Genomic DNA, 20,149 nt, shown 5'->3' with positions numbered 1-20,149 from the left:
AGAGAGAGAGAGAGAGGGACGGACAGAGACAGAGAGAGAGAGAGAGAGAGAGAAGAACAGAGAGAGAGAGAGAGAGAGAGAGAGAGAGAGAGAGGGACAGATAGAGAGAGAGAGAGAGAGGGGGACGGACAAAGAGAGAGAGGGACGGACAGAGAGAGAGGGACGGACAAAGAGAGAGGAACGAACAGAGAGAGTGAGGGACGGACAGACGAAGAGGGACGGACAGACGAAGAGGGACGGACAGACAGAGAGGGACGGACAGACAGAGAGGGACGGACAGACAGAGAGAGAGGGACGGACAGACAGAGAGAGCGAGGGACGGACAGAGAGAGAGAGCGAGGGACGGACAGAGAGAGAGAGAGACAGGGACAGAGAGAGACAGGACAACACAATGATTGAGATGAATAGTTTCACATTAAGTTAATTTCATATCACATGTAACAAGACAGTTTAGTTACCTGGAGGAAATGGATGTGATCCTCTGTGTGTGAGAGCTGCTCCAGCTCAGTGCTTCTCTTCCTCAGCTCAGCTATCTCCTGCTTCAGTTGCTCCAGGAGTCCTTCAGCTTGACTCACTTGAGCCTTCTCTTGGGCTCTGATCAGCTCCTTCACCTCAGAGCTCCTTCTCTCAATGGAGCGGATCAGCTCAGTAAAGATCTGATCACTGTCCTCTACTGCTGACTGTGCAGAGCGCTGGAGAGAGAGAGAGACAGAGAGACAGAGAGAGAGACAGAGAGACAGAGAGACAGAGAGACAGAGAGACAGAGAGACAGAGAGACAGAGAGAGAGAGAGAGAGAGAGAGAGAGAGAGAGAGAGAGAGAGACAGAGAGACAGAGAGAGAGAGAGAGAGAGAGAGAGAGAGAGAGAGAGAGAGAGAGAGAGAGGAATTAAAGAAAGCTCTGACTATGTACAGACTCAGTGAGCATAGCCTTGCTATTGAGAAAGGCCGCCGTAGGCAGACATGGCTCTCAAGAGAAGACAGGCTATGTGCTCACTGCCCACAAAATGAGGTGGAAACTGAGCTGCACTTCAGATCCTCCTGCCCAATATATGACCATATTAGAGAGACATATTTCCCTCAGATTACACAGATCCACAAAGAATTTGAAAAACAAATCCAATTTTGAAAAACTCCCATATCTACTGGGTGAAATACCACAGTGTGCCATCACAGCAGCAAGATTTGTGACCTGTTGCCACGAGAAAAGGGCAACCAGTGAAGAACAAACACCATTGTAAATACAACCCATATTTATGCTTATTTATTTTATCTTGTGTCCTTTAACCATTTGTACATTGTTAAAACACTGAATATATAATATGACATTTGTAATGTCTTTATTGTTTTGAAACTTCTCTATGTGTAATGTTTACTGTTAATTTTTATTGTTTATTTCACTTTATATATTATCTACCTCACTTGCTTTGGCAATGTTAACACATGTTTCCCATGTCAATAAAGCCCTTGAATTGAATTGAATTGACAGACAGAGAGAGACAGTAGGTTCAGTAGTCTCTCTGCACCTCATTGAGTCAGACCTCTACCACCCTGCTCTCCAGGTCCACCAGGCCTTGTCCTCCCTCCTGGACAGACAGGTACAGAACACCTCTTGGTCCTGCTCTACTCTCCTCCCTCCTAGACAGACAGGTACAGAACACCTCTTGGTCCTGCTCTACTCTCCTCCCTCCTGGACAGACAGGTACAGAACACCTCTTGGTCCTGCTCTACTCTCCTCCCTCCTGGACAGACAGGTACAGAACACCTCTTGGTCCTGCTCTACTCTCCTCCCTCCTGGACAGACAGGTACAGAACACCTCTTGGTCCTGCTCTACTCTCCTCCCTCCTGGACAGACAGGTACAGAACACCTCTTGGTCCTGCTCTACTCTCCTCCCTCCTGGACAGACAGGTACAGAACACCTCTTTGTCCTGCTCTACTCTCCTCCCTCCTGGACAGACAAGTACAGAACACCTCTTGGTCCTGCTCTACTCTCCTCCCTCCTGGACAGACAGGTACAGAACACCTCTTGGTCCTGCTCTACTCTCCTCCCTCCTGGACAGACAGGTACAGAACACCTCTTGGTCCTGCTCTACTCTCCTCCCTCCTGGACAGACAGTTACAGAACACCTCTTGGTCCTGCTCTACTCTCCTCCATCCTGGACAGACAGCACACCTCTTGGTATATCATATATATATATATATCATCATTCAGGATGTTTGACAAAGATAAACAAAGATTTTTTCCAATTTTTGCAGCCATTACTGACAAAATAATCAAATGTAATGTTTTTTACCAAAAACTCTACATGGAAAGCAGAAAGCTGTGATCAATTAAATACAACGTTAACTAGATATCATCTGTGTCATTTATAGCCTGGCACAGATAGTAAAACTACTGTAGCGACCCGCACAGACAGCTGTGTGTTATGTGTTCGGCTAGTAGGTGGTTGTGTTGTACTTACCAGTTCCCAGTGTTCGCGGGGTCCGACATGCCAATCAACCTGCTATCTGCCAATCACAGGAATGCCTGGGATGTTCTGATGCCGGGCATCCTGGTGGTTGGCGGAGTGGCGTGGAGGGGGCGGGGCATTGGAAGTTAAGGTTCAGCCTTTGTTCTCTCTCTTACGTCTGGGCTTCACAAGAGAAGGTCCCGATTGGCTTGTGGGGTATCTTTCATTTATTTGGCGTGAGCTAAGGCCAAACAGTAGCCTGTGTAAAGTTGCTAATAAACCGTAAATTCGTAAGTCTATCCTCTGTCTGGACAATTGTTCCTTTATGATCTAGTCAGGTCATTACACTACATTAAATACAACGTTAACTAGATATCATCGCCACATAACTTATGTCGAATTTAAAAGACACCGTTACCGTTAGTAACGTCTGTTACACTGTAACTTACAGGCAGCCTCACATAAAAACCTATTGGTTAACAAAGCTTTGATTATGACCAAAGTCTATAGTAGTGAAAACTCTCTCTCTCTATTCTAACTTACCACACATTCACATCACTGCCTCGACATGAATGTGTCCTGTCAGAGCCGTTTCCTGTCCGTTAACTGTTAACAGTCTCGAGCCACAGCTTAACCAATGAGCTACAAGGAGGACTGACAGTCACGAGCGGTGCAGCAGCCTCTGCAGCAGCAGCCTCCCCCGGGTCCTAGTGCCCGCCCGGTAAGACGGTTAAGATGCGATGGAACGGTTGACGGAGAGAAAATAAATCACAGAGAAAACATATTGACTGATATATTGAATTGTTTAGGGAAGCTTTAGCTTTGGCTTTAATACATTCTGAAAATACTTGAAAACCAAAAGAGAAAAGAATAGTAGCCCTCCTCAGGAACAACAAAACCCTCACAGACCAACTTCTTCTTCTATGATATGATGGTGGTCCACAAACCAACGTTAAAGGTGCTTGGCGCCACCTACTGTGCTGGAGTGTGTTGAATCACAGTTTACACCACTCTAAATCCTCCTACCTAACTCAGTACTTCTGAGAAAATAAAAGAGTCCTACTAACTTCTAATAGACCCTCCCCCATCCCCCAAATCACTTCCAAGTGTAATGTTTACTGTTCATTTCTGATTGTTTATTTCACTTTTGTTTATTGTCTATTTCACTTGCTTTGGCAATGTAAACATATATTTCCATGCCAACAAAGCCCTATGAATTTAATTCAATTGAGAGAGAGACAGTTCCATATTAATGTATAGGGGACATGAGTCGTCATGGTTACTCATGGTTATGTGATGAGGCAGCCCAGTCAGTTACATTAACCAGTCTATTCTCTGAAAGGGGTCCAGACAGCCTGTTCCCAACAGTGGGGTCAGTGGGATTGAATAGGGGTCCCTCTCTCTCTCTCTCTGACTGGAGGAGAGAAGTGAAATGGTGTGTCTCCTCTGGTCAACAATACTCACCTTGAGAGACTTCACAGCTTTTTGGAGATTCTTCAGCTCCTTCTCTCTCTCCTGGAATCTCTGCTGGACCTTCTGCTGACTCATCCCCAGCTGCCTCTGTGGAGAATCACTTTTCAATGAGCTATCAAGCTTTATTAGTCCAGTAGATCAATAGTATAGTAATGTGACATATGAGCCATAGAGAGGAAGGTCTACAATCCTGAGGAAGTCCCTTTACAATATTATATTATGTTGCAATGTGAATGATTATAGTTTGTATGGTAGGCCTACATGTATCAAGGGGTTGAGACTGAACTTTGGACTCATAAAAGGCCATTCAGAATGATAATAGTGTTTGACTTTAGAAAATGGAGATACATTTGGAGAATCTGGGTTAACATATCTATATACTCAAGGTTTGTGTTCATATTTGTTCTGCCGTGGTTGATTTAATTTGAATCTCATATTCAAACAGATTTAGTTCCTACTGTATCTTAAATTCTTTGTTTATCAGACAGTCACCAATAAGTTGTTCTTGTCTTACCTGTTTCTCAGTCCTCTCTGCCTCAGCTGACACTGTATCATGGCCTTTATGTTCATCCATCACACACAGCAGACAGATACACTGCTGATCGGTACGACAGTAAACCTCCAGTAGTTTGTCATGATGAGAGCAGATCTTCTCCTGTAGTTGTGCCGTGGCTTTGACCAGCTTGTGCTTCTTGAAAGCAGGAGATTCATAGTGAGGTTGGAGGTGAGTCTCACAGTAAGAGGCCAGACACGCCAGACAGGACATGAGGGCTTTCTGCTTTCTGGTCCCAGTGCAGACATCACACACCACATCTCCAGGTCCAACATAGCACAGAGCCTGAGGGGGAGCAGCCTGGAGTCCTGTCTTCTTCAGTTTCTTCACCACTTCAGTCAGCACAGTGCTCCTGTTCAGAACAGGCCTTGGGATAAAGGTCTGTCTGCACTGTGGACAGCTGTAGACACCTTTCAGATCATCCTGATCCCAGCTTTCTTTAATACAGCCCATACAGTAACTGTGTCCACAGGCAGTAGTCACCGGATCCTTCAGTAGATCCAGACAGATGGAGCAACAGAACAGTTCCTGATTCTCTGCCATTTTGGTGCTCTCTCCCGTAGGTTAAGCAATGGCAGTGTGAAAGATTACTTTCTGTTTCATGGAACTCTACACCAGAGGACAGGGAGTGGCTTCCTCCTAGACTGGGTTCTCTGTATGTAGAGGGGGAGTGGCTTCCTCCTGGACTGGGTTCTCTGTATGTAGAGGGGGAGTGGCTTCCTACTGGACTGTGTTCCCTGTATGTAGCGGGGGAGTGGTTTCCTCCTGGACTGGGTTCTCTGTATGTAGAGGGGGAGTGGCTTCCTCCTGGACTGGGTTCTCTGTATGTAGAGGGGGAGTGGCTTCCTCCTGGACTGGGTTCTCTGTATGTAGAGGGGGAGTGGCTTCCTTCTGGACTGTGTTCCCTGTATGTAGCGGGGGAGTGGTTTCCTATTGGACTGGGTTCTCTGTATGTAGAGGGGGTGTGGTTTCTTTGAAAGGAAGTGTGACAGTGTGTTGGGTAGTAGACAGAGGTGGTCAGTATTTATGTTATATGTATTTGAAACATATATGTGAATTACTTCTGAGTATTTTGTCGTTTGAATTACACTGGGCTGAACTGCTCTCCAATGTATTTTGTATTTTTTATTTAAAATCCGAAATAGTTGTATTTTTTACCCCTTTTTCCTAGTTTCCAATTGGTAGTTACAATCTCGTCCCATCGCTGAACCATCCATAAGGACTCGAGAGGCAAAGGTCGAGAGCCTTGCGTCCTCCCGAAACGCAACCCAACCAAGCCGCACTGCTTCTTGACACAATGCCCTCTTAACCCGGAAGCACCAATGTGTCGGAGGAAACACTGGCGACCGTGTCAGCGTGCACTGTACACCCGGCGACCGTGTCAGCGTGCACTGTACACCCGGCGACCGTGTCAGCGTGCACTGTACACCCGGCGACCATGTCAGCGTGCACTGCGCCCGGCCCGCCACAGGAGTCGCTCGTGCGCGTTGGCACAAGGACATCCCTGCCGGCCAAACACTCCCCAAACCCGGACAACGCTGGGCAAAATGTGGACCGCCCCATGGGTCTACTGGGTCAACAGAGTTTGGACTCAAACCAGGATCTCTAGTGGCACAGCAGTAAGATACAGTGCCTTAGGACACCGACAACTCGGGAGGCCTGTCATGGAGATTCTAACCAATAGGGAGAGAGACTAGATTATTCAAACAGCAACTTTATTATCAGATCAAATCTGGATCAGTTGACCATCACTCAACAGTGCAGTCTAAAGTTCAACAAACACTGTTGGGTCTTCTTTTCTAGAAAAGTACAACCTCTTTGTCTACATGGCAGGTAGCAGCTGTGTGAAGACATGGGTGGAGGCATAGAGTGCAGACAGTGATAACCACCAGTTTCATGACTCTTTTCTGATGATATTTAGGTGCTGCTGCTCCAGCTAGTTTCTGTTCTCTGGCATGTCTCCACCCAGCTGGATCCTTTGCAGATACCAAAAAACAGGACATGTCACTTACAGTGGTCACACCCAAACAGCACTTGGCCGCATTCCTGAGGTATACAAAGGCAGTTTGTTTCAGTAGAAACTTACTAGCTAATAACTATGCATCATTCTCTGAGTAGAAAACAGATTGACAGAGGAGACATACAGGTAGTGGGTTAGTGTGGGTTACTGATCCTAGACAGAGGAGACATAAAGGTAGTGAGTTACTGATACTAGACAGAGGAGACATACAGGTAGTGGGTTAGTGTGGGTTACTGATCCTAGACAGAGGGGGTCTACAGGTAGTGGGTTACTGATCCTAGACAGAGGAGACATACAGGTAGTGGGTTACTGATCCTAGACAGAGGAGACATACAGGTAGTGGGTTAGTGTGGGTTACTGATCCTAGACAGAGGAGGCCTACAGGTAGTGGGTTACTGATCCTAGACAGAGGAGACATACAGGTAGTGGGTTACTGATCCTAGACAGAGGAGACATCCAGGTAGTGGGTTAGTGTGGGTTACTTATCCTAGACAGAGGAGACATACAGGTAGTGGGTTACTGATCCTAGACAGAGGAGACATACAGGTAGTGGGTTAGTGTGGGTTACTGATCCTAGACAGAGGAGGCCTACAGGTAGTGGGTTAGTGTGGGTTACTGATCGTAGACAGAGGAGACATACAGGTAATGGGTTATTGTGGGTTACTGATCCTAGACAGAGGAGACATACAGGTAATGGGTTAGAGTGGGTTACTGATCCTAGACAGAGGAGACATACAGGTAGTGGGTTACTGATCCTAGACAGAGGAGACATACAGGTAGTGGGTTACTGATCCTAGACAGAGGAGGCCTACAGGTAGTGGGTTACTGATCCTAGACAGAGGAGACATCCAGGTAGTGGGTTAGTGTGGGTTACTGATCCTAGACTGAGGAGACATACAGGTAGTGGGTTACTGATCCTAGACAGAGGGGACCTACAGGTTGTGGGTTAGCGTGGGTTACTGATCCTAGACAGAGGAGACATACAGGTAGTGGGTTATTGTGGGTTACTGATCCTAGACAGATGAGACATACAGGTAGTGGGTTAGTGTGGGTTACTGATCCTAGACAGAGGGGACCTACAGGTAGTGGGTTAGTGTGGGTTAGTGATCCTAGACAGAGGAGACATACAGGTAGTGGGTTAGTGTGGGTTACTGATCCTAGACAGAGGGGTTCTACAGGTAGTGGGTTAGTGTGGGTTACTGATCCTAGACAGAGGAGACATACAGGTAGTGGGTTAGTGTGGGTTACTGATCCTAGACAGAGGGGACCTACAGGTTGTGGGTTAGTGTGGGTTACTGATCCTAGACAGAGGAGACATACAGGTAGTGGGTTACTGATCCTAGACAGAGGGGACCTACAGGTAGTGGGTTAGTGTGGGTTACTGATCCTAGACAGAGGAGACATACAGGTAGTGGGTTAGTGTGGGTTTGTGATCCTAGACAGAGGAGACATACAGGTAGTGGGTTAGTGTGGGTTACTGATCCTAGACAGAGGGGATCACAGGTAGTGGGTTAGTGTGGGTTACTGATACTAGACAGAGGAGACATACAGGTAGTGGGTTAGTGTGGGTTACTGATCCTAGACAGAGGGGGTCTACAGGTAGTGGGTTACTGATCCTAGACAGAGGAGACCTACAGGTAGTGGGTTAGTGTGGGTTACTGATCCTAGACAGAGGGGTTCTACAGGTAGTGGGTTAGTGTGGGTTACTGATCCTAGACAGAGGAGACATACAGGTAGTGGGTTAGTGTGGGTTACTGATCCTAGACAGAGGGGACCTACAGGTTGTGGGTTAGTGTGGGTTACTGATCCTAGACAGAGGAGACATACAGGTAGTGGGTTACTGATCCTAGACAGAGGGGACCTACAGGTAGTGGGTTAGTGTGGGTTACTGATCCTAGACAGAGGAGACATACAGGTAGTGGGTTATTGTGGGTTTGTGTTCCTAGACAGAGGAGACATACAGGTAGTGGGTTAGTGTGGGTTACTGATCCTAGACAGAGGGGATCTACAGGTAGTGGGTTAGTGTGGGTTACTGATACTAGACAGAGGAGACATACAGGTAGTGGGTTAGTGTGGGTTACTGATCCTAGACAGAGGGGGTCTACAGGTAGTGGGTTACTGATCCTAGACAGAGGAGACCTACAGGTAGTGGGTTAGTGTGGGTTAGTGATCCTAGACAGAGGAGACATCCAGGTAGTGGGTTAGTGTGGGTTACTTATCCTAGACAGAGGAGACATACAGGTAGTGGGTTAGTGTGGGTTACTTATCCTAGACAGAGGAGACATACAGGTAGTGGGTTACTGATCCTAGACAGAGGAGACATACAGGTAGTGGGTTAGTGTGGGTTACTGATCCTAGACAGAGGAGGCCTACAGGTAGTGGGTTAGTGTGGGTTACTGATCGTAGACAGAGGAGACATACAGGTAATGGGTTAGAGTGGGTTACTGATCCTAGACAGAGGAGACATACAGGTAGTGGGAAACTGATCCTAGACAGAGGGGACCTACAGGTAGTGGGTTAGTGTGGGTTACTGATCCTAGACAGAGGAGACATACAGGTAGTGGGTTAGTGTGGGTTACTGATCCTAGACAGAGGAGACATACAGGTAGTGGGTTACTGATCCTAGACAGAGGGGACCTACAGGTAGTGGGTTAGTGTGTGTTTTTGTGGTGCAGTGTGAGTTGACTACAGAAATGATCATAGGTGTCTGTAGCCTGGTCATAGATTTGTGCCAACTCTATTGATGTCATTGTCAAGCCAAACATTTGGCATCACCATGAGTGACAAGGAGTTGGCATTATGACACAAATAGACTGGGACTCATGCTAAGATCTGCAGCAGTAAGGAATGTCTGTCTACTCCCCCTCAGTCACATCAATGATTTATCTGACTAACCTACCCTCTACTATAAATCTGCCCACAAGGTGAAACATCTGCCGGTGTGCCCTTTAGCAAGGAACTTAACCCTAAATGCTCCTGTAAGTCTCTGGATAAGAGCGTCTGCTAAATGACTACATGTAAATCCCAGTCAGGATGGAAGGTAGAAGATCTGACTGTCTTATGGTAGTTGAAGACTGGTCGTCAACGTCAAACATGTTCTCAAAAGGGGGGCTGATCAAATAGTGCTAACATTTAATTTCCCATGGAGCCTTGCGTTAATACGTAAAGTGTGTGTGTGTGTTTGGAGAGGAGATGCTAAGCCTGCTTGTTGTAGTACAGTACTTTACCACATCTCTCTGTGTGTGTGTGTGTGTGTCTGTGTGTGTGTGTGTGTGTGTGTGTGTGTGTGTGTGTGTGTGTGTGTGTGTGTGTGTGTGTGTGTGTGTGTGTGTGTGTGTGTGTGTGTGTGTGTGTGTGTGTGTGTGTGTGTGTGTGTGTGTGTGGGTGTGTGTCTCTCTGTGTGTCGTCTCCCCTCATCCATTCCTCACCTGTTTCTGGGTCTGTTGCCATTGCTGAGGCTGCCTCCTACCAGTGTTTCTAGGGAGGGCAGAGCAGAGCGGCTCAGCTGCTATCTCCTCTGCCCTCTCTGGCCCCCAGGCATGGCCTGGCACGGGCACCACCTCAACACCCACTGTCACTCCTACACTGCAGGCTCCTCCTGCCTCTGCCTCTCCACCTAGACCAGCACCCAGAGACCACCACCTCCACCGCCCAGCCCGGCTCAACACAGCCAGACAACTGGGGGAAATGAGTAGTGAGGACAACATGGTCATTACAACAACAACAACAACAGACCACTGGGGGAAATAAGAACAGAGGACAACATGGTCAATACAACAACAACAACAACAGACCACTGGGGGAAATAAGAACAGAGGACAACATGGTCATTACAACAACAACAACAGACCACTGGAAGAAATAAGAACAGAGGACAACATGGTCATTACAACAACAACAACAAACCACTGGGGGAAATAAGAACAGAGGACAACATGGTCATTACAACAACAACAAAAACAACAACAGACCACTGGGGGAAATAAGAACAGAGGACAACATGGTCAATACAACAACAACAACAGACCACTGGGGGAAATAAGAACAGAGGACAACATGGTCAATACAACAACAAAAACAACAACAACAACAACAACAGCCCACTGTGGGAAATAAGAACAGAGGACAACATGGTCAACACAACAACAACAACAACAAGACCACTGGGGGAAATAAGAGCAGAGGACAACATGGTCAAAACAACAACAACAACAACAGACCACCTAGGGAAATAAGAACAGAGGACAACATGGTCAACACAACAACAACAACAACAGCCCACTGTGGGAAATAAGAACAGAGGACAACATGGTCAACACAACAACAACAACAACAAGACCACTGGGGGAAATAAGAGCAGAGGACAACATGGTCAAAACAACAATAACAACAACAAAAACAACAGACCACTGGAGGAAATAAGAACAGAGGACAACATGGTCAATACAACAACAACAGACCACTGGGGGAAATAAGAACAGAGGACAACATGGTCATTACAACAACAACAACAACAGCCCACTGGAAGAAATAAGAACGGAGGACAACATGGTCGTTACAACAACAACAACAAACCACTGGGGGAAATAAGAACAGAGGACAACATGGTCAACACAACAACAACAACAACAAGACCACTGGGGGAAATAAGAACAGAGGACAACATGGTCAACACAACAACAACAACAACAAGACCACTGGGGGAAATAAGAACAGAGGACAACATGGTCATTACAACAACAACAACAACAACAGACCACCTAGGGAAATAAGAGCAGAGGACAACATGGTCAATACAACAACAACAACAACAACAACAACAGACCACTGGAGGAAATAAGAACAGAGGACAACATGGTCAATACAACAACAACAGACCACTGGGGGAAATAAGAACAGAGGACAACATGGTCAATACAACAACAACAGACCACTGGGGGAAATAAGAACAGAGGACAACATGGTCAATACAACAACAACAACAACAGACCACTGGGGGAAATAAGAACAGAGGACAACATGGTCAATACAACAACAACAACAACAGACCACAGTGGGAAATAAGAACAGAGGGCAACATGGTCAATACAACAACAACAACAGACCACTGGGGGAAATAAGAACAGAGGACAACATGGTCAATACAACAACAACAATAACAACAACAACAACAGGCCACTGGGCGAAATAAGAACATAGGACAACATGGTCAATACAACAACAACAACAACAACAGACCACAGTGGGAAATAAGAACAGAGGGCAACATGGTCAATACAACAACAACAACAACAGACCACTGGGGGAAATAAGAACAGAGGACAACATGTTCAACACAACAACAACAACAAAAACAACAACAACAAGACCACTGGGGGAAATAAGAACAGAGGACAACATGGTCAATACAACAACAACAACAACAACAACAAGACCAATGGTGGAAATAAGAGCAGAGGACAACATGGTCAATGCAACAACAACAACAACAACAGACCACTGGGGGAAATAAGAGCAGAGGACAACATGGTCAATACAACAACAACAACAACAACAAGACCACTGGGGGAAATAAGAACAGAAGACAACATGGTCAATACAACAACAACAACAACAGACCACTGGGGGAAATAAGAACAGAGGACAACATGGTCAATACAACAACAACGACACCAACAACACCACTGGGGGAAATAAGAGCAGAGGACAACATGGTCAATACAACAACAACAACAACAACAACAGACCACTGTGGGAAGTAAGAGCAGAGGACAACATGGTCAATACAACAACAACAACAACAACAGACCACTGGGGGAAATAAGAACAGAGGACAACATGGTCATTACAACAACAACAACATACCACCTAGGGAAATAAGAGCAGAGGACAACATGGTCAACACAACAACAACAACAACAACAACAGACCACTGTGGGAAATAAGAACAGAGGACAACATGGTCAATACAACAACAACAACAACAGACCACTGTGGGAAATAAGAACAGAGGACAACATGGTCAATACAACAACAACAACAACAGACCACTGGGGGAAATAAGAGCAGAGGACAACATGGTCGATACAACAACAACAACAACAACAGACCACTGGGGGAAATAAGAACAGAGGACAACATGGTCATTACAACAACAACAACATACCACCTAGGGAAATAAGAGCAGAGGACAACATGGTCAACACAACAACAACAACAACAACAACAACAGACCACTGGAGGAAATAAGAACAGAGGACAACATGGTCAATACAACAACAACAGACCACTGGGGGAAATAAGAACAGAGGACAACATGGTCAATACAACAACAACAGACCACTGGGGGAAATAAGAACAGAGGGCAACATGGTCAATACAACAACAACAGACCACAGTGGGAAATAAGAACAGAGGGCAACATGGTCAATACAACAACAACAACAACAGACCACTGGGGGAAAGAAGAACAGAGGACAACATGGTCAATACAACAATAACAACAACAGACCACAGTGGGAAATAAGAACAGAGGGCAACATGGTCAATACAACAACAACAACAGACCACTGGGGGAAATAAATACAGAGGACACCATGGTCAATACAACAACAACAATAACAACAACAACAACAGGCCACTGGGCGAAATAAGAACATAGGACAACATGGTCAATACAACAACAACAACAACAACAGACAACAGTGGGAAATAAGAACAGAGGGCAACATGGTCAATACAACAACAACAACAGACCACTGGGGGAAATAAGAACAGAGGACAACATGGTCAACACAACAACAACAACAACAAGACCACTGGGGGAAATAAGAGCAGAGGACAACATGGTCAATACAACAACAACAACAACAAAAACAACAGACCACTGGAGGAAATAAGAACAGAGGACAACATGGTCAATACAACAACAACAGACCACTGGGGGAAATAAGAACAGAGGACAACATGGTCATTACAACAACAACAACAGACCACTGGAAGAAATAAGAACAGAGGACAACATGGTCGTTACAACAACAACAACAAACCACTGGGGGAAATAAGAACAGAGGACAACATGGTCAACACAACAACAACAACAACAAGACCACTGGGGGAAATAAGAACAGAGGACAACATGGTCAATACAACAACAACAACAGACCACTGGGGGAAATAAGAACAGAGGACAACATGGTCAACACAACAACAACAACAACAAACCACTGGGGGAAATAAGAACAGAGGACAACATGGTCATTACAACAACAACAACAACAACAGACCACCTAGGGAAATAAGAGCAGAGGACAACATGGTCAATACAACAACAACAACAACAACAACAACAGACCACTGGAGGAAATAAGAACAGAGGACAACATGGTCAATACAACAACAACAGACCACTGGGGGAAATAAGAACAGAGGACAACATGGTCAATACAACAACAACAGACCACTGGGGGAAATAAGAACAGAGGACAACATGGTCAATACAACAACAACAACAACAGACCACTGGGGGAAATAAGAACAGAGGACAACATGGTCAATACAACAACAACAACAACAGACCACAGTGGGAAATAAGAACAGAGGGCAACATGGTCAATACAACAACAACAACAGACCACTGGGGGAAATAAGAACAGAGGACAACATGGTCAATACAACAACAACAATAACAACAACAACAACAGGCCACTGGGCGAAATAAGAACATAGGACAACATGGTCAATACAACAACAACAACAACAACAGACCACAGTGGGAAATAAGAACAGAGGGCAACATGGTCAATACAACAACAACAACAACAGACCACTGGGGGAAATAAGAACAGAGGACAACATGTTCAACACAACAACAACAACAAAAACAACAACAACAAGACCACTGGGGGAAATAAGAACAGAGGACAACATGGTCAATACAACAACAACAACAACAACAACGAGACCAATGGTGGAAATAAGAGCAGAGGACAACATGGTCAATACAACAACAACAACAACAGACCACTGGGGGAAATAAGAGCAGAGGACAACATGGTCAATACAACAACAACAACAACAACAAGACCACTGGGGGAAATAAGAACAGAAGACAACATGGACAATACAACAACAACAACAACAACACCAACAACACCACTGGGGGAAATAAGAGCAGAGGACAACATGGTCAATACAACAACAACAACAACAACAACAGACCACTGTGGGAAGTAAGAGCAGAGGACAACATGGTCAATACAACAACAACAACAACAGACCACTGTGGGAAATAAGAACAGAGGACAACATGGTCAATACAACAACAACAACAACAGACCACTGGGGGAAATAAGAGCAGAGGACAACATGGTCAATACAACAACAACAACAACAACAACAGACCACTGGGGGAAATAAGAACAGAGGACAACATGGTCAATACAACAACAACAACAACAACAACAACAGACCACTGGAGGAAATAAGAACAGAGGGTAACATGGTCAATACAACAACAACAGACCACTGGGGGAAATAAGAACAGAGGGCAACATGGTCAATACAACAACAACAGACCACAGTGGGAAATAAGAACAGAGGGCAACATGGTCAATACAACAACAACAACAGACCACTGGGGGAAATAAGAACAGAGGACACCATGGTCAATACAACAACAACAATAACAACAACAACAACAGGCCACTGGGCGAAATAAGAACATAGGACAACATGGTCAATACAACAACAACAACAACAACAGACCACAGTGGGAAATAAGAACAGAGGGCAACATGGTCAATACAACAACAACAACAACAGACCACTGGGGGAAATAAGAACAGAGGACAACATGTTCAACACAACAACAACAACAAAAACAACAACAACAAGACCACTGGGGGAAATAAGAACAGAGGACAACATGGTCAATACAACAACAACAACAACAACAATACCAATGGTGGAAATAAGAGCAGAGGACAACATGGTCAATACAACAACAACAACAACAGACCACTGGGGGAAATAAGAGCAGAGGACAACATGGTCAATACAACAACAACAACAACAACAAGACCACTGGGGGAAATAAGAGCAGAGGACAACATGGTCAATACAACAACAACAACAACAACAACAACAACAACAACACCACTGGGGGACATAAGAACAGAGGACAACATGGTCGATACAACAACAACAACAACAGAACACTGGGGGAAGTAAGAGCAGAGGACAACATGGTCAATACAACAACAACAACAACAACAGCCCACTGTGGGAAATAAGAACAGAGGACAACATGGTCAATACAACAACAACAACAACAGACCACTGGGGGAAATAAGAGCAGAGGACAACATGGTCGATACAACAACAACAACAACAACAACAACAGACCACTGGGGGAAATAAGAACAGAGGACAACATGGTCAATACAACAACAACAACAACAACAACAACAATAACAACACCACTGGGGGAAATAAGAACAGAGGACAACATGGTCAATACAACAACAACAACAACAGACCACTGAGGGAAATAAGAACAGAGGACAACATGGTCAATACAACAACAACAACAACAGACCACTGAGGGAAATAAGAACAGAGGACAACATGGTCAATACAACAACAACAACAACAACACCACTGGGGGACATAAGAACAGAGGACAACATGGTCAATACAACAACAACAACAACAACAACAACAACAACAACATCAGACCACTACAGAGACGGACAGAGAAGAAGTCAATAACGGACAGGGTCGTGTTTAGAAACTCAATACAGAAGAAAACACAGTGAAACAGGAGGTAGAAAACTATCTGAAATTGTTCAATGTCAAATGACTGTTTAGTTTTGCAACACATTTTGTTATGATTTGTGCTCAAATGAACACAACCCAGCTTCAATAGAGACCAGCAACAGAGGACAGCATCAACCGGGTTGAGTTCAGGTGGATGACAATATAGACATTATGGTGTGTGAACACAACCCAGCTTCAAAAGAGACCAGCAACAGAGGACAGCTTCAACCGGGTTGAGTTCAGGTGGATGACAATATAGACATTATGGTGTGTGAACACAACCCAGCTTCAATAGAGACCAGCAACAGAGGACAGCATCAACAGGGTTGAGTTCAGGTGGATGACAATATAGACATTATGGTGTGTGAACACAACCCAGCTTCAATAGAGACCAGCAACAGAGGACAGCATCAACAGGGTTGAGTTCAGGTGGATGACAATATAGACATTATGGTGTGTGAACACAACCCAGCTTCAATAGAGACCAGCAACAGAGGACAGCATCAACAGGGTTGAGTTCAGGTGGATGACAATATAGACATTATGGTGTGTGAACACAACCCAGCTTCAATAGAGACCAGCAACAGAGGACAGCATCAACAGGGTTGAGTTCAGGTGGATGACAATATAGACATTATGGTGTGTGAACACAACCCAGCTTCAGTAGAGACCAGCAACAGAGGACAGCATCAACCGGGTTGAGTTCAGGTGGATGACAATATAGACATTGAAGTTAGTAGTAGGCTTAACGTAATGATCAAAGAGATGATATGATTCATTGATAGACCTACTGGGCAGAGAGACACATTAAGTGGATAGCAGAAAACAACTGTTTACCACTACTTCTAGGACAGACCAGGGACTGTGATTGGTCTCTGCAGTTGAACAAACTGTTCTTCATCCTGACAGCACACAGGACTGCTGGCCAGAAGGTTGAGGGTTCTCTGACAGCACACAGGACTGCAGGCCAGAAGGTTGAGGGTTCTCTGACAGCACACAGGACTGCAGGCCAGAAGGTTGAGGGTTCTCTGACAGCACACAGGACTGCAGGCCAGAAGGTTGAGGGTTCTCTGACAGCACACAGGACTGCTGGCCAGAAGGTTGTGGTTTCTCTGACCACACACCTGTCTATATAAGGTCCAATACAGTGCATGTCAGAGCAAAAACCAGCCATGAGGTTGAAGGAATTGTCCGCAGAGCTCCGAGACAGGATTGTGTCGAGGCACAGATCTGGGGAAAGGTACCAAAACATTTCTGCAGAATTGAAGGTCCCCAAGAACACAGTGGCCTCCATCATTCTTAAATGAAGAAATTTGGAATCACCAAGACTCTTCCTTCAAGCTGGCCACCCGAAAAACTGAGCATTCGGGAGAGAAGAGCCTTTGTCAGGTACGTGACCGATGACCTGATGGCCACTCTAACAGAGCTCCAGAGTTCCTCTGTGGAGATGGGAGAACCTTCCAGAAGGACAGCCATCTCTGCAGCACTCCCACAATCAGGCCTATATGTTTGCGTGGCCAGACGGAAGCCACTCCTCAGTAAAAGGCACATGACAGCCCGCTTGGAGTTTGCCAAAAGGCACCTAACGAACCTAACAAACTCTCAGACCATGAGAAATAAGATGCTCTGGTCTGATGAAACCAAGATTGAACTCTATGGCCTGAATGCCAAGCGCCACGTCTGGAGGAAACCTGGCACCATCCCTACGGTGAAGCATGGTGGTGCAGCATCAAGCTGTGGGGATGTTCTTCAGCGGCACGGACTGGGAGACTAGTCAGGATTGAGGGCAAGATGAACAGAGCAAAGTACAGATAGATCCAATATAAAAACCTGCTTCAGAGCGCTCAGGATCTCAGACTGGGGTGAAGGTTCACCTTCCAACAGTACAACAGCCCTAAGCACACAGCCAAGACAACTCAGGAGTGGCTTTGGGACAAGTCTCTGAATGTCTCTGACTGGCCCAGCCAGAGTTGAACCTGATCTACCATCTCTGGAGAGAACTGAAAATAGCTGTGCAGCACAGACAGCAACAACAACCACCTCAGGGAAGTTGGTTGTATTTACATCTGTCACAGTAGAGAGACAGACAGACAGACAGACAGACAGACAGACAGACAGACAGACAGACAGACAGACAGACAGACAGACAGACAGACAGACAGACAGACAGACAGACAGACAGACAGACAGACAGACAGACAGACAGACAGTTTACTATGACTGGATGTAGGGATGCAGTGTTGAATGCTTCCTTTAGGTCTCCTGGTCTCTTGGGATATAAACTGTGACTACAGAGAGAGAGTCCTAACCATTCAATCAATGTACACAACACAGTCATCATTACACTGAGTGGATTCTATGGATGTAATATATCATCATATTATATAATACAATATCATATAATGACTAGAATAGAATAAGAGTTTGGACATGAAAGAGCCAGATGTTTTGACTTGTCTCTATAACTCTCAGTCTCTAAACCACTAGGATACCTGTCACCTTGACAGTGTGTCTCTAAACCTCTAGGATACCTGCCACCTTGACAGTGTTTCTCTCTACCTCTCAGTCTCTAAACCACTAGGATACCTGTCACCTTGACAGTGTGTCTCTCTACCTCTCAGTCTCTAAACCACTAGGATACCTGTCACCTTGACAGTGTGTCTCTCTACCTCTCAGTCTCTGAAGACACCCAGCCATGGTTAGGATTATTAGAGAAGCTTTTCCTGCTGAAAGACAGTTTAATTTCATCTGGTTTCAGAAATAATGTATTGTATATGTTCATAACCCCGTCCACCTATAAGATGTGGGGGATCTGTGTGACTAAGAAGAGACACAAAGAACTCTGATTGTAAAACGTCTTCTCTTTTTAGTCCTAGATATGTCTCTAACCCTGATCCTAGACCTGTCAGTAATAACCACACTGTAATGTAAAGTGTTCCATTCTAGGGTTACTGCTGAATGTAGTACCTCTAACCCTGACCCTAGACCTGTCAGTAATAACCACACTGTAATGTAAAGTGTTCCATTCTAGGGTTACTGCTGAATGTAGTACCTCTAACCCTGATCCTAGACCTGTCAGTAATAACCACACTGTAATGTAGTGTTCCATTCTAGGGTTACTGCTGAATGTAGTACCTCTAACCCTGACCCTAGACCTGTCAGTAATAACCACACTGTAATGTAAAGTGTTCCATTCTAGGGTTACTGCTGAATGTAGTACCTCTAACCCTGACCCTAGACCTGTCAGTAATAACCACACTGTAATGTAAAGTGTTCCATTCTAGGGTTACTGCTGAATGTAGTACCTCTAACCCTGACCCTAGACCTGTCAGTAATAACCACACTGTAATGTAAAGTGTTCCATTCTAGGGTTACTGCTGAATGTAGTACCTCTAACCCTGATCCTAGACCTGTCAGTAATAACCACACTGTAATGTAAAGTGTTCCATTCTAGGGTTACTGCTGAATGTAGTACCTCTAACCCTGATCCTAGACCTGTCAGTAATAACCACACTGTAATGTAAAGTGTTCCATTCTAGGGTTACTGCTGAATGTAGTACCTCTAACCCTGATCCTAGACCTGTCAGTAATAACCACACTGTAATGTAAAGTGTTCCATTCTAGGGTTACTGCTGAATGTAGTACCTCTAACCCTGACCCTAGACCTGTCAGTAATAACCACACTGTAATGTAAAGTGTTCCATTCTAGGGTTACTGCTGAATGTAGTACCTCTAACCCTGACCCTAGACCTGTCAGTAATAACCACACTGTAATGTAAAGTGTTCCATTCTAGGGTTACTGCTGAATGTAGTACCTCTAACCCTGACCCTAGA

At 45.2% G+C, this 20,149-nt stretch overlaps 1 protein-coding gene across 1 annotated transcript; it reads right to left on the bottom strand.

The window, feature by feature from the left end:
- Window positions 1-647: 647 nt before the first annotated feature.
- Window positions 648-5,081, bottom strand: LOC110516617 (E3 ubiquitin/ISG15 ligase TRIM25-like; the record flags this gene model as incomplete). The annotated part of the gene is made up of 3 exons (XM_036972210.1): window positions 4,438-5,081; window positions 3,915-4,010; window positions 648-692 (listed from the first exon to the last, which is right to left on the bottom strand). Coding segments are annotated over exons 1-3 (723 nt in total), but the record flags the coding sequence as incomplete, so codon positions are not given.
- Between the last annotated feature and the right edge of the window lie 15,068 nt (window positions 5,082-20,149).

Source organism: Oncorhynchus mykiss, unplaced genomic scaffold (genome assembly GCF_013265735.2).
Source record: "Oncorhynchus mykiss isolate Arlee unplaced genomic scaffold, USDA_OmykA_1.1 un_scaffold_121, whole genome shotgun sequence".
Taxonomy (NCBI): domain Eukaryota; kingdom Metazoa; phylum Chordata; class Actinopteri; order Salmoniformes; family Salmonidae; genus Oncorhynchus; species Oncorhynchus mykiss.
The sequence above is the reverse complement of the archived record's forward strand: the minus strand, read 5'-3'. Positions and strand labels throughout refer to the sequence as shown.